Source organism: Caretta caretta, chromosome 3 (assembly GCF_965140235.1).
Source record: "Caretta caretta isolate rCarCar2 chromosome 3, rCarCar1.hap1, whole genome shotgun sequence".
Lineage (NCBI taxonomy): Eukaryota > Metazoa > Chordata > Testudines > Cheloniidae > Caretta > Caretta caretta.
This window is the reverse complement of record NC_134208.1, coordinates 24,628,372-24,642,610: the sequence shown is the minus strand read 5'-3', so window position 1 is coordinate 24,642,610 and position 14,239 is coordinate 24,628,372. Positions and strand designations below refer to the sequence as shown.

Here is a 14,239-nt window from a genome sequence, read left to right as displayed (position 1 = left end):
AGCCCCCACCTCGCCTGGGCTGTTCTCTCCTGTCACAACCCCCCCCCCCCCACCACACCCGCGTTCGGTGCCCAGCCCCCACCTCGCCTGGGCTGTTCTCTCCTGTCACAACCCCCCCCCCCCACCACACCCGCGTTCGGTGCCCAGCCCCCACCTCGCCTGGGCTGTTCCCTCCTCTCAGCCCCCTCCCCCACCACACCCGCTTTCGTTTCCCAGCCCCCACCCCGCCTGGGCTGTTCCCTTCTCTCACCCTCCTCCCCACCACACCCGCGTTCGGTGCCCAGCCCCCACCTCGCCTGGGCTGTTCCCTTCTCTCACCCTCCTCCCCACCACACCCGCGTTCGGTGCCCAGCCCCCACCTCGCCTGGGCTGTTCCCTCCTCTCACCCCCCTCCCCCACCACACCCGCGTTCGGTGCCCAGCCCCCACCTCGCCTGGGCTGTTCCCTTCTCTCACCCCCCTCCCCCACCACACCCGCGTTCGGTGCCCAGCCCCCACCTCGCCTGGGCTGTTCCCTCCTCTCACCCCCCTCCCCCACCACACCCGCGTTCAGTGCCCAGCCCCCACCTCGCCTGGGCTGTTCCCTTCTCTCACCCTCCTCCCCACCATACCCGCGTTCGGTGCCCAGCCCCCACCTCGCCTGGGCTGTTCTCTCCTGTCACAACCCCCCCCCCCCACCACACCCGCGTTCGGTGCCCAGCCCCCACCTCGCCTGGGCTGTTCTCTCCTGTCACAACCCCCCCACACACACACACAAACACACCCGCGTTCGGTTCCCAGTCCCCTCCCTACCTGGGCTGTTTCCTCCTCTCTGCGTCCCATCCCACACTAGTTCTCCCCTTCTCCTTCCCCCCGCCCCCCGGCTCGGATCCCCTCCCACACTCACTCTCCTGACACACAGGTCACATCTTGGTCTCCCTAAAATATCCAACCCTGTGTTACATCCCAGTTGCTCCTGCTTAGCATCCTGGGGATGTGTGTTTATATTCGGACCCCATCAAGACTGTTACCTGCTTCCCACTGTGGGGACCTGAACTCCAATCCTGGCCTTGCCCTGGCTCCCCAAAAACAGTGCAGGAGCCCTGGATGCAGTGTAGCCTATAGTCCCCCAAGAACCTAGTATCAGGAGTGAGCTGCAGCGGTTTAGTGAAAAGAAAAGGAGTACTTGTGGCACCTTAGAGACTAACCAATTTATTTGAGCATAAGCTTTCGTGAGCTACAGCTCACTTCATCGTGAGCTGTAGCTCACAAAAGCTTATGCTCAAATAAATTGGTTAGTCTCTAAGGTGCCACAAGTACTCCTTTTCTTTTTGCGAATACAGACTAACACGGCTGTTATGCTGAAACCAGCAGTTTAGTGGTGGCCCACCAGGGATATTAGTTGACAGTTCCTCCAGGGAGCCAGAAGCACAGGCATATGTATCTGATGCAGTTCGCAGAATTCCCTAACACCTGTCCTTTCTGCAGCAAGAGGGAGACTGTGCTGCACATTTGCATAGAGAAGAGATCCCCAAACTGTGGGGTGCACCCCCTTAGGGTGTGCAGAGGAACATTTGGGGGGACACAGCAGGGCCCAGACCAGCCCCCACGCAGAGGGGGGAGGGGGTTGTGCAGGAGCACCACCCAGCTTTGCTCCCAGCCCTGGCCACAGCTCTGCACCCGGCTGCTGGCCCCCACCATGGTCCAGCTGCAGCCCCAGCCTTGGGCCCCTTACCTCGTCCATGTCTCCCTGCCCCTGGAGCCACAGCCTCCTGTGGAGGACAGACAGCAGTAACGGGGGGCAAGACCCTGAAAAGTTTGGGACACTCTACTCCAATGGTCTTGAGGGGCTGCCATCTGATGAACCTCCTACTGAGGTTCTGGCTGCACTTCTCCCCACACCTCATTTACCCACACCCCATCCATGTCCTCAGAAAGTCACAAGACCTCGTTGTCAGCCTCCTGGCACTGGCATCTCTGTGACTGTGGGGCTTATTTCTGGTCCCTTGTCTCACACCTCCAAGCAAAGTTCCTTGGGCAGTGTCCACTGGCTCCCTAGACACCTTTGAGGAGCAGTGTGCACTGTTGAGTGTTCTCTGGTCTATTTCCTGTTCTAGTTCCCTGCTTTTTAACTTTTGACCCTCCCTCCATTCTTGTTTGTTCATTTGTTGCCCCAAGACTTCAGTTATGGCCTGGGTGAGTGGATAGACCTTTAGTTCTGGGTGGGCCGTCCCAGTACCCACAATCATAGGTGCTGACTCCATGGGTGCTCTGGGGCTGGAGCACCCACAGAAAAAAAATCGTGGGTGCTCAGCACCACCAGCCCCAGTTGTTTGGTGGCACCCTGAAACAGCTGATTGTAAGCTGGGGGAGGGCAGTGAGCAGGTGAGGGCCTTGGGGAGGGAGCAGAGCAGGGGCAGGAAGAAGCGGAGTGAAGGTGGGGCCTGAGGGAATGGGGTGAAGTGGGGGTGGCCCTCAGAGCAGAGTGGGGGTGGAGCACCCTGGGGAAAAAGAAAAACTCAGTGCCTATGCCCCAATGGGTTCAGGATTTTAGTGGTTCTCTTCCCTTTCCCCCTCCAAAATCCACTAATGCTGAGAATACACATGGATTGGTAAAAGTATTGGTATTTTAAGGGCAGATGCAGCATTGTATGCAGCCTAAGCAGCTAGTAGCATGGGGACTTAATGGTTTTATTCTTGTGTTTTACTTACAGAAAGAAAGAATTGCAAGTGTTTAATCTTGTGCAACATGTCTTTTTATATTTGAAGAGTAAGACTAAATTGCACCGAATGTGTTTTGCGTTTCATTTCATAAAACTTTTTCACTCTTTTGTCCTACTGAAAACAAGGGGATATCCCACAGATGAAATAGCAGTGGGTGATGCACTTTGGGAGCTTAGGTGTGTTGGCAAAGCTGTGTGGTGATATCTCAGGACTTGGAATACCGGTGAGGATTGTAGTTCAAAACAAGTATTTGCAGAACTCTCCCGTGTGGGGAGATCTCAGTATGGGAAGGGCAGGGGAACTGTAGGGCAGAATTGAGGGGCATTGGCCAAGATTTCTTGGATAAATTTGCATAGTCAGATGACCTGTCTAAAGCAAACCATTAATTGTCATCAGCTTTAAATTCGTTTACTCATTTTAAGTACTCCCTTTGTTTTTGTTGAGTTAATTGTAATCATGTAAAATGTTCATTGTTTGTAAGACTTACTGGCTCTAAACTTTTAAAGGCTGGTTTACAAGTCTAGATCCTGGACCTGATGTCAGTGACTGTATTGCAATTCACTTTTGTGGAAGCCAGACCAACTCCCTAAATTTTGTTGTTGTTTTTATTATAACATCAACAGTGTTTTAGGGTGATTTACAGACTTACAGGAAAAATAAGGTCCTGCTGTGAAGATGTAACCTTCTCTAAGGTATAGAAGGTGGGGTGGGAGATTTGGTATAACTGAGGCCCCTGAAATAAAATCTGTTTAGATGGGTCTTTTGCAAAGAGCCCCATTCAAGACAGTACAGTTTTCTGCAAGATGGTTAGCACCTAAATCATTTAAATGACAAAAATAAAAGAACTTCCAAAATTTATTATGGCACGTCTAGCTACTTCAGCAACTAATATACTTTGAATCATGGAAAGGAAAAATCACATCCCTAGTTATAAATTAATATTTTACTATGATGTTGAGAAACATTGTCTTGTTTTATTTTTCATTTTGTAAGTTGCCTTAGCCACACTTTTGTCTATATAGCTACTTCTGCATGTGTATGGAATTAGAAATACTTTTTGATGCATTTATCCTCCCTTTGCATTAATACTGATGTGCTATGTCATCATAGTACTAATAAACCAATTAACACAAAGGTTATAGGAAGCTATATAAGAAACGTAGACTGATTTATAGGCAACAAATGGTAACATCAAAAGGGCTTTTTGTTAAGTGTTGGCTCGTTCACCTCCCAAAAAGCTGGAAGTCCCAGTTAGGTGGTAAGAAGGTTAATTTTCCCCCTGCAGAGTGCTCTGTTCAAGGCTTTCTATTTTTTAAAGGTAACTACTGGAAATATTAAAATATTATGGTGGCAAAAAAGAATACTTCTGTGTAGTTTTAAAGCATCTTTTATCTGAGTAAGTATATACTGTTGACGCTACTACTTAGCAAATGAGTGTCTCTGCGGTCATGTCTACACAGCAACTAGACACCCACAACTGCCCCGTACCAACCACTCAATCTTGGACTGCAGGATTCTTTCATTGCTGTGTAGACTTCTGGGCTTGGGCTGGAGTCTTGGTGCTAGGACCTTGCAAGGTGGGAGGGTTCCAGAGCTTGGGTTCCAGCCCAAGCCCTGAAGTCTACACAGTAGTGGAACAGCTCTGCAGCCCCAGTTGGCTGGTACAGGCCAGCCCCGGGTGTCAGCAGAAACACAGCAACTAGAGTGGGAAAAATCTCAGTTTCCTGTTTCTGTTCTCTTGCCTGTGCTGTTCACAACATCAGATTTCTTACAGTGCAAGAGGTAGCCCAACACACAATTTTTTTTTTACAGATTTGCACTCAGGGCCACTTAATTTCTTACAATGCCTGTTCTGGTACATAAAACTTCAGAAGCATAGCTATGCCAATGTATTTGACTTGTATTACTAGATACTTTCCAAATGCCCATCGGGCACAAAAATGCTTAATATAAGTCATCAGCTCTTTACTAGCCAATTAATTAACTTCTGGGATTTCCCAGCATTTAGAAGCTGAAGTTCTTAAGTCCTTAGAGAAAGGAAGCCTACATTGTTGCTAAGGGGGATAGTTTTCTTGCCAGACACAGTACTACAATTTAGCAGGCATGTGCTTTTTCTCTTGTTAAATTTATCTGTTTGAAAAATTATATTGGCTCCCACTGCAAAGCAACTGGTCACCTTACCATTATGTTTATGAAAAGAAAAAGCAGCCTTTGGGCTTCAAAAGCCAGCAGAGAAGCCCTTTGCTCAACAGCAAAAGTATCAATATCCAGTAAAAAACTAAAGCAGAAATCTTTCAGAGGTCAAACAAGGTAACATTTCCAAGCTTGGCTTCTTAAAGGTAGGAGCGTAATTAAGTGACCTGATTGGGGCCAGGAAACAAAGGTGCTTAACCACCCAGAGTGAGTGGTTTCCCTAGAAAGGAAAGGAAACTGTATGTGCTCTGCACTTCTGAAAATCAGTCCACTTATTTGAGTGAATTAATACAGATTTAGGTCCTGCAAATTCCAGAGGCATGGACCATCTACTGGGAGAATGTAACCCCTGAAAATCAGTAGTGAGAAGTCCTTCAATTAGAACAACTTGTAATTCCTGCAATGAGAGCAAGAGAAATAACTGATCAATTAGCTGAATCCCAGGTATATAGGGCTTCATACTTCTTTGTTAGTGTTGCATTAACACTGTTTCTCTGATACCCCTTTTCTGTGAAAGCCACATGCTCAAGAGGCTGCTAGATGGCAGCATTCCTCATCTGTATCCAAACTTCTCTGCAGTTGTCTTCCTATTTGATACAATTTTGACCTACAGGGTCATGATTTGCTCTCGAAAGTAGTGCAAAACTCTTTAAGCACAAACAATCTTTTTTTCTTAATGTGACAATGTAACCTGATTGATGTCATTTCTATGAGAGATTTTCTTTATTTCAAAAGTAAAATAGACACATTCATAAACCATTAACAACAGTGATTTAAAAAAAAATCCAATTTCTATTTAAGTCTATTTCTTATTGAAATGTAGAGAAATAAGCATAAGGAAAATGTATTTCTTCTCCTTCCAAGAGGAATGGATTGGTGTTGTGGTGAAGAAATGGACACTAGCAAAGAAGCAGGGTAGAGGTAAAAGGTTGATATTTTAAGAGTGGCAGGGGGTGAAAGTGAGAAGAGCACTGGAAAGGAGGGTCAGTTAAGGCTGAAGGGGATGGGAAAGAGGACGAGAAAACAGAAATAAAAGGAAATCAGATTACAGGAAGGAATGGGGGAGGGATTCAGGAAAGGAAGAATTTAGAGTCATAAGCAGAGAGAGTTAAAAGGAATGTATCCCATTTAATATACTGGGGTAGATCCTCAGCTTGTATAAATGATCATAGCTCCAGTGTGGAGCTGTGATCACTTCCACCACCTGAGGATCTGTTCCAGTGTCTTTCTGGTTGTGGACAAAAAGCATTATTTCCATAAAAGTAATTCCCAGATGTTCGACGGAAGTGGGAACTTCAAGAAGAAATAAAGGAGCATGAATTTCAAACAGTCTCACCCTCAGTTTTGGAATAGAAAGACACAATGGCATGTATCTGTGCTCTTTTCTTGTAGTCGAACAGAAATATGTTTATCCATAGAAATCCAGATTTTCTGTGAGAAATGATTGGGGCAGTAGATGTTCAGTTATCATGTAAAGTGAGAAAGAGGTACTTCAGATGTAGATGAAAATGATTTCTTAAACTGGACATCTTTACCATTCTGTTCAGACAGCACTGTAGCCTGTTTATAATAAAAGTTGTCCTACAAGGAGCTCATCCATTAAACAAGGGGTTTATAAACTGAAATCTCTAAATATTTGGATGGCTTGATTGTGTCATTCACTTAGTCCAGTGGTTCCCAAACTTGTTCAGCTGCTTGTGCAGGGAAAGCCCCTGACAGGCCGGGCCAGTTTGTTTACCTGCCTCGTCCGCAGGTTTGGCCAATCGTGGCTCCCAGTGGCTGCGGTTCACTGCTCCAGGCCAATGGGAGCTGCTGGAAGCGATGGCCAGTATGTCCCTCAGCCCGTGCCGCTTCCAGCAGCTCCCATTGGCCTGGAGCAGCGAACCGCGGCCAGCGATCAGCCAAACCTGTGAACGCGGCAGGTAAACAAACCGGCCGGCCCACCACAAGCGGCGGAACAAGTTTGGGAACCACTGACTTAGTCATTAACAGTTATTTTTAGAAGTACTTAGAGGACTTACTTCTGCCCCCCCCCCCCCCCCCCCAAAAAAAATTACCACATTCCATATTATGAGCTGTAAACTTTTGTTTTGATCAGTCTTTACAACTGATGCCCTCACTTTGGCAAGAAGGAATTCAGGACAATGGGAGTGACTAATCTATGGCAGATCCTGGAGCCTGTGAAAGAACATGTTCATCTGAGAAGTCTCAGGGGAAAAACCCTTGCTGTTGATTTAAGTCTGTGGGTGTGTGAGGCACAGACTGTTAAAAAGATGATTGGAGTAGTCACCAAGCCTCATCTTAGGTACAGTATCTTTTTCTAAAACTGTAACTGTAACCGGTAAGTGTTTGAATCTGTATGATATAGTTTGCTCGTTTGGTGCTGTGCTTCCAGAATTATGCCAAGGTACTTCCAAAATCTATGGTAGTCCATATTACCATATAGTTATGTACCTGTACAAAGACTTGCAATACAAAATGGTATGAAATCTTTTCTGATATTTTTGTGTATGTTTTCCAAATGGCAGCTATAGAATCTTTTTGGGTGGATGGAGAAGCATTGGGGTAGGGCTATAATCCAATTGTCCTTAAGGTGTTTCTTTTGTTGTTTTTTTTCCTTGGTTTGAAACTGTGTAGGTTTCATTATGAAGTTTTGACCAACATGAAATTTCCATTTAGTGTATACACACCAGTTGTCATCAGGCTTAATTTGTAACTAAATTTTTCAGTGAAATTATTTACTTTGTTAATACAGGAATCTATTTTTTCGAATCTCTTCTTTAACCTCAATGGAAATCAAATTGGTGTTTGTGATGGAGGGGGATGCCCCAAAGCTGAAAGCAGAAACAATCAGTAAGAGGAATGAGCTGCGCTATGGGTCTTCGAAAAAACCTAGGGCTGCAAAAACAGGGAGATCCTATTTTAAATCCATTTTAAAAGAGGTGAGTGATAGAGGAATTTCATTATTTGTGGTATTAGAGAACGGAGATGGAGGAAAAAACATTTAAAAAAAAAAAGGAAAGAATTTACAATAAATCTGACAGAGAAATGACTCCACACAGATTTTTCAATGAGATTCTACCCCCTCCCCCAAAATTTACATCACTTTGAGATTGGATATAAATCCTTTAATTTGTTAAATTAAAAGTTTATGAACCCCCTTTTTTTGTGAAGTTCATATAAACTTCTTGGGGCAGTGTGTTCCCATATGTACTGTACAGCATTGAACACAAAGATGTCACTCACTGCAGAATGATCATTTGAATTAGCACATGTAAAAATAATGATGCACCCTCTGGAGTCTACACACTTAGTCTCCCCTAACTATGCAAATTTCAATACATTTTCATTAAACCCCAAGGTATGCATATTGACAGTAAATCCTAAGTAAATATAGTGCCTGTTAATAGTTCTAGGTTGACAATGCTGGAGACTCGTCTCTAGCTAAGCACACAATAGGCATTATGCAGGTAGTGTTGGCACAAGCTCTCTTCACCATTCCTTGGATGCACCTTAAACCTGACTTACTCTGTTCCATTCCTTAATTTCTTTGCTGATCCTGGTAAGAAGGTGAACTATTGTTGTGGTGATTTTGGCATCAGGACACCCATCCATTTGAAAGTAGATTGAAATTCTAGCACTTCTTCTAACAGCTGTTGCATGACAAGTCGCTCCAGTCATTATTGATCTGTGCTGGATTCAGACCAGTGATTATGAGGTAAAAGGCTTTGTATCTCATTACCAATTTCTCAAGCCATCTAATTCCTCAAAGCCTTTTTTCTTTTATATTTTTGATTACTTACCTAATAAACATATTTGTGTTGTATAGACCTGTGTATATGTCTCTAAAGCAGGAGTTCTCAACCTTTTTCTTTCTGAGGAACCCCAAACATGCTGTAAAAATTCCACAGCCTGTCCGTGCTGCAAGCACTGTTTTTATGTATTTTAAAGCCAGGGCCAGCATTAGTGGGTAGCAAGCAGGGCAACTGCTCAGGGCTCCTTGTGACAGGGGGCCCTGTGAAGCTAAGTTGCTCAGGCTTCAGCTTCAGCCCCAGGTCTGAGGCTTTGACTTTCTGCCTTGGGACCCAGCAAGTATAATGCCGGCCCTGCTTGGCGGACCCTTGGTTGAGAACCACTGCTCTAACGCATCTAGCACGCTTTTGGTCATTACATAAATAACACAATAGACTTGTTTTCTAGCCTAGATCTGTGAACCAGGCAAATAGCCATGTGTCATAAACATACAGCTAAGGGTAGCATAAAATCCCTCCTTTACCTGTAAAGGGTTAAGAAGCTCAGGTAACCTGGTTGGCACCTGACCAAAAGGACCAATAAGGGGAGAAGATACTTTCAAATCTGTGGGGGAAGGTTTTTGTTTTGTGTTTCTTTGTGTTCTCTCCTGGACAGCGAGGAACCAGGGCAGGGAAAATACATCTCCTAAAGCCATACCTGAACTAAGCATCTAAGATTACAAATTGTAAGTAATAGAAGGGAAATGCATTAGATTATCTTTTGTTTTAGCTTGTGAATTTTCCCTAGGCTAAGAGGGAGGTTTATTCCTGTTTTTTTTTGTAACTTTAAAGTTTTGTCTATAGGGGAATCCTCTGTGTTTTGAATCTGATTACCCTGTAAAATTACCTTCCATCCTGATTTTACAGAGGTGCTTCTTTTAGTTTTTCTTTATTATAAAGTTCTGCTTTTAAGAACCTGATTGGTTTTTAGTGTCCTAAAACCCAAGGGGCTGGTCTGTGCTCACCTTGTTTACTCTCAAGCCTCACCAGGAAAGGGGGTGAAGGGTCTTGAGGGGGATATTTTGGGGAAACAGAAACTCCAAGTGGTCCTTTTCCTAAATCTTTGTCTAACTCACTTGGTGGTGGCAGCGATACCATTCCAAGGACAAGGAAGAATTTGTGCCTTGGGGAAGTTTTTAACTTAAGCTGGTAGAGAGAAGCTTAGGGGGTCCTTCATGCAGGTCCCCACATCTGTACCCTAGAGTTCAACTTAGTTAGCTGTGAAAATGTTTAGTGAGAAATGTATTTAACTAGGTTGAAAGAACCAAGGTTGCAGCACAAATAGCTCTGTCAATCTGTATGGAAGTTTTTGTTTATTGATATCTTTCGTTACTAATTCCTCATTTCCTTAGTGTTCAGCTCTTTGCTTTCATGTCAAAATAATGTACTACATGATTGCTTGTGGCATGAAAAAATACATGGCAATATCAATTTGCATGTTGAATTTGTGAGCCTTGGACCACAATTACTACTGTCCTTTTAAGTAACATTGTAGAGCAATTAGTAACTTGGGAGATACTAATTGGGAGAGTCACTTGTTTGCCAGATTTCTTTTGTGATTGAAGTAAACTGTACTTAAAGTTTTTGATAGTGTTGGAAAAGTACTTATAGAACAGGAATGAAATGAGAGAAGACGTTTTATTTGCTTTGTTTGTTTGCTCTTCAAGGGCATGATCCAAAGGCCAGTGGAAATATTCCCTTTGATTTCAGTGGGTTTTGGCTCTGGCACCAGATGAATAACCTGAATAAAATATATTAATATTGTCAAGCTGCTTGGACTGAGCTATACTCCACTAGGACAGCAATTCTTACAATGTCACTTTTGTGGTTTTGATTTGTTAAAAATCCTGACTTGTGAAGAGAAGCCACCATAATAATTCAGTACAGTAACTTCAGGTAGTTTGCACACAACACTTCTACAAAGATAACCTTCCTTTTCTGCTGTTCTGACCATGATTTCCGCTGGACCCCTACCTCACTCATGTACATGCACAACTTTCTTGCATCTATGGATTGGCTCCTCTGTTCCTCTGCACATGCCCATCTATTACTTTTCCACTTAAGCTATCGCTGTAATTACCACAGAGATGTTATGTGATCATGAATGGGAGGGGACGTGGATCCCTGAGGCACTTCATTAAGATGCGATCCATGATGAAAGTTTAAGAAATCCTGTTTCATACTTTGTGTTGCCTATGCTCCACCCAAGCTTCACTCATTGTCTACTTCTGTGCCCCTTTCTGCACAGAAGCCTCCTAAGCAATGTATGCCAATCCTCCAGCCTCTCTCCTTCAAAAATCTGATGAGCCTATCTGATCTGCGAATTGTTCTGGCAGGAATGAGCACTAATCACTCAGTGTGTGTTTAATACTGGGAAACTGAACATAACCATGTCCCTACTCACTATAAATTTAGTTCAGTCAAGGATCTATTCTTTGTTTGCAATGCCACATGTATTGCAAAGTGACACGTACAGTGATAGTACTACGTTGATGATAATAATAATAATAATGATGGCCACTGCAGACATACACATGACCCTGAGGACCATTTTAAAAAAATGGTTAATTGTAGAAAGGGATGATTGAAGATTCAATCTCTGTCTTCTCTTGAATATTTTTTTTTTTTTAGTGCCTTGAAATGTTGCAGTGTTTAGGATTACCTTGGGTTCAAGCAGCTGGTGAAGCGGAGGCAATGTGTGCTTACCTGAATGCAACTGGATATGTGGATGGCTGCATTACCAATGATGGAGATGTTTTCTTGTATGGAGCTCAAACAGTTTATAGAAATTTCACCATGAATGCAAAGGTACTGTGTTAGGTTTTTTGGAGTCTTTTTTCCTTCAGACTACTTCACTCTCATTATATTGCTCAAATAAATGTGAAGCACCATAAATATTTTGAACAATTAAGTAGGTATCTGTTAGGGCTTCTCCCTCACCCCTCCCTTGATTCTTGTCAGACAGACATAAAGCGGAAGACCAGAATCCAAAGAGGAGGCAATGTAGTGGTTATTGGGGTTAATTAAGCAAGTATATCCATAGCTCTGTACACTGCAGAGCTTTTCCCCATTCCTTTTTCCCACCTCCTCCTTCTTAATTATATCTGTAGTGCACACCACTGGTCCCACCCCTTAAAATTTATAGTCATGCTCCGTTTTGGAGGGTCATGAGTCTTGGGGCTTTGCTACCACCTCTTTTGTGCCTCATCGGAGGGGTAGGGAGCGAAATTTTGTTTCAGCTAGGGTCATGATTTCTTTCTCTTTTTAGTGTTTCTTATGCCACCCCTCCTTGGCCCTCCCAACTGGTCGCTTGACCTTACCTTGCGATAGGATTTGAGGTAGTTGTACATACTAAACTCCCACCAAAGCCAGCAACACTTTAACTCACTTCCTTATCTTTTTTCATTGTGCTATAAACCCCATCTGGTTGTGGGCAAATGCAACACAGTGTCTTTGTTCACACATGTTGGTAAAAATATCAAAAGTCAAACAGGCAAACAAAACCCAAAATTTTATTTCAGGCAAATATACAGGCCTAAATACTATATTAATGTCACTAACAGTATCATACTTTTGTCTTCCTGTATTTGGTCTTGTTTAAAATCTGTTTTCACACAGCAGACTTTCTTCGCTTGATTCATTAGTGTTCAAGCACTGAATGAATGAGAAAAACAGCTGAGTTGAATAACAAACATGAAATTATCTGCTGTCTGTTTAGGTTTTCTATTACATGAATTCTTATGTGACTTAAAGCTGTAAATTTTATACAGGACACAGCCCTGCAGTGACAGTTGTGTGCCTATAGGAGCAAGAGGTCTATGGGGTTAAATAAATGCAAATTCACTTATTTGCATTTTACATTAAATTAAAATGTGTAACACTTTCACACATGATAATGGCTGCTGCTCCTCAAATCAAGCACTGATGATGCCAATAAAACAGACCACCTGATTAAAATTATGGATACATTAGGAATGTAGTTTGATACCACCCTTGGAGAAGACAGAACAAATAACTTTGTTGTGCACTCTTCTATAGCATGCAGAGAGATGAATGCTAAGTCTAAGGCATCAAGCAAGTGCGGTAGCAAATGGAGTAAAGATGGGAGTTTTAAAGGTATCCTGGTGTGAGAAACTGTTTTTTAGCTAAAAAAAAGTGCTTGTATCTTTGTGAGAACTATGGAACAAAGAGAGGCAGAGCTGGGAGCACATAATTTAAAAAAATAAAATGGTGTAGGGCAATTTGCTTGTGTTCATTTGGCTATACATGTGTACAGAGTAAACTAGAGCCCAGTTTTCAAAGTGGGATGCCCTAAATTAGGTGTTCAAATCAGCATTAAAATGGGTATTTACTGTAGTTGTCTAAATATCTATCGAGGTGCCTAAAAAGTTTGAAAATTGGGTTATAATTTTTTATATTTTTTTAGTTCAGATACTTTGATAGAGGTCAATCCTGACTTCCTCCTGTTCATTCATCCTTTGCAGCTTCAGAGTGTTCTTTTGTAATTCTATAAGCCTAGGATGTTGGTTAAATTTCTAATCCTTGATTAATTATTTTACTTAAATACAGTTACATTTGTATGTAGATTTTGGAATCTGCAATTCTTAAAATCATGTGGTCAGTCTTCGATATAGCATGATATTTTTGTCAATCATACTTTGTGTAGCAATGACAAATGGCTTGGTCTCTTCTATGCTAGCCATTGAACAACAGTAGGCCAAATTGTTGTTAACCTGTGTCAGCAACAAGCCAATTTGCTAGTCACTTGTGGTCCTGCCTACACTATTCCCAGCTGTAATATTTTTCTTGTAGGACCCACATGTTGACTGCTATACAATGTCCTCTATTAAGGAGAAACTGTGTTGTGACAGAGAGTCTCTGATTGGGCTAGCAATTCTTCTCGGTTGTGATTATCTTCCGAAGGTGAGTAACCTGCAAACTGATTATTTACCATGTTCCTGTGACTTCTATTTTCAGAACATACAGTACCAATTAAGGTTTGAGCATGTATTAAAACGTATGAAATGCATGGTAGACTACAGACTTCTAGCTGAAAAAAGTACTTTAACTCATACTGTAAAGGCATTTTCATAATACTTTGTACTGAAGATTAATGTTGGCAACTCTGTGAGATAGGTAAGTATTATCATTTACAGATGTTTAGCTGGCATGCAACAAATATGTGGATGAGCTGGCATAGGAAAGTAGAAGCCTATTAAAACTTTGAGCTCCCACTCCCACAGTTAAGCCATTAGATTATGCTGTCTGTCCACATTGTGGCTGTAACTATGCTAGTAATAAGCATATTTGAAAATGGGGTAGTCTACAGTACGTTTATGGAAAGCACAGTTGCCAATGTGATTGCTGATAGACTTTTCTAGACACCGTGGATGTGACCAAAAAGCATGGCTACGTTTAGAAATTCAGGAGTTAACCACTTCTGCTGCAGGGCTTAAAGAAATGTCTAATGAATGCATTTGTCTGGTGTGACCAGACCAGCCTGATACTGCATATCCTGACATTTCATTGGAAACTGCTGCTTGAATGCATGCA

The 14,239-nt window shown here is 42.9% G+C and overlaps 2 protein-coding genes across 3 annotated transcripts in view; one reads left to right on the top strand and one right to left on the bottom strand.

Moving 5' to 3' along the window:
• The window catches only part of SMC6 (structural maintenance of chromosomes 6), a 100,693-nt gene extending 99,853 nt beyond the window's left edge, over positions 1-840 (bottom strand). The window contains exon 1 of the mRNA XM_048845567.2: positions 792-840. The gene's annotated coding sequence lies outside the window, so the exon portion shown is untranslated. The remainder of the gene's footprint in view (positions 1-791) is intronic.
• GEN1 (GEN1 Holliday junction 5' flap endonuclease) overlaps positions 1-14,239 on the top strand; it is a 32,627-nt gene that overhangs the window by 759 nt on the left and 17,629 nt on the right. Inside the window, exons 2-5 of one of the 2 annotated variants that reach the window (XM_048845568.2) lie at positions 6,994-7,200; positions 7,651-7,837; positions 11,318-11,494; positions 13,499-13,609. In XM_048845568.2, the coding sequence (XP_048701525.2) occupies positions 7,040-7,200; positions 7,651-7,837; positions 11,318-11,494; positions 13,499-13,609 (636 nt within the window). In that variant the 5' untranslated portion in view covers positions 6,994-7,039. Of the gene's footprint in view, positions 1-6,993; positions 7,201-7,650; positions 9,373-11,317; positions 11,495-13,498; positions 13,610-14,239 lie in introns of those variants that run through there. The other variant, XM_075126401.1, reaches the window with a different exon arrangement.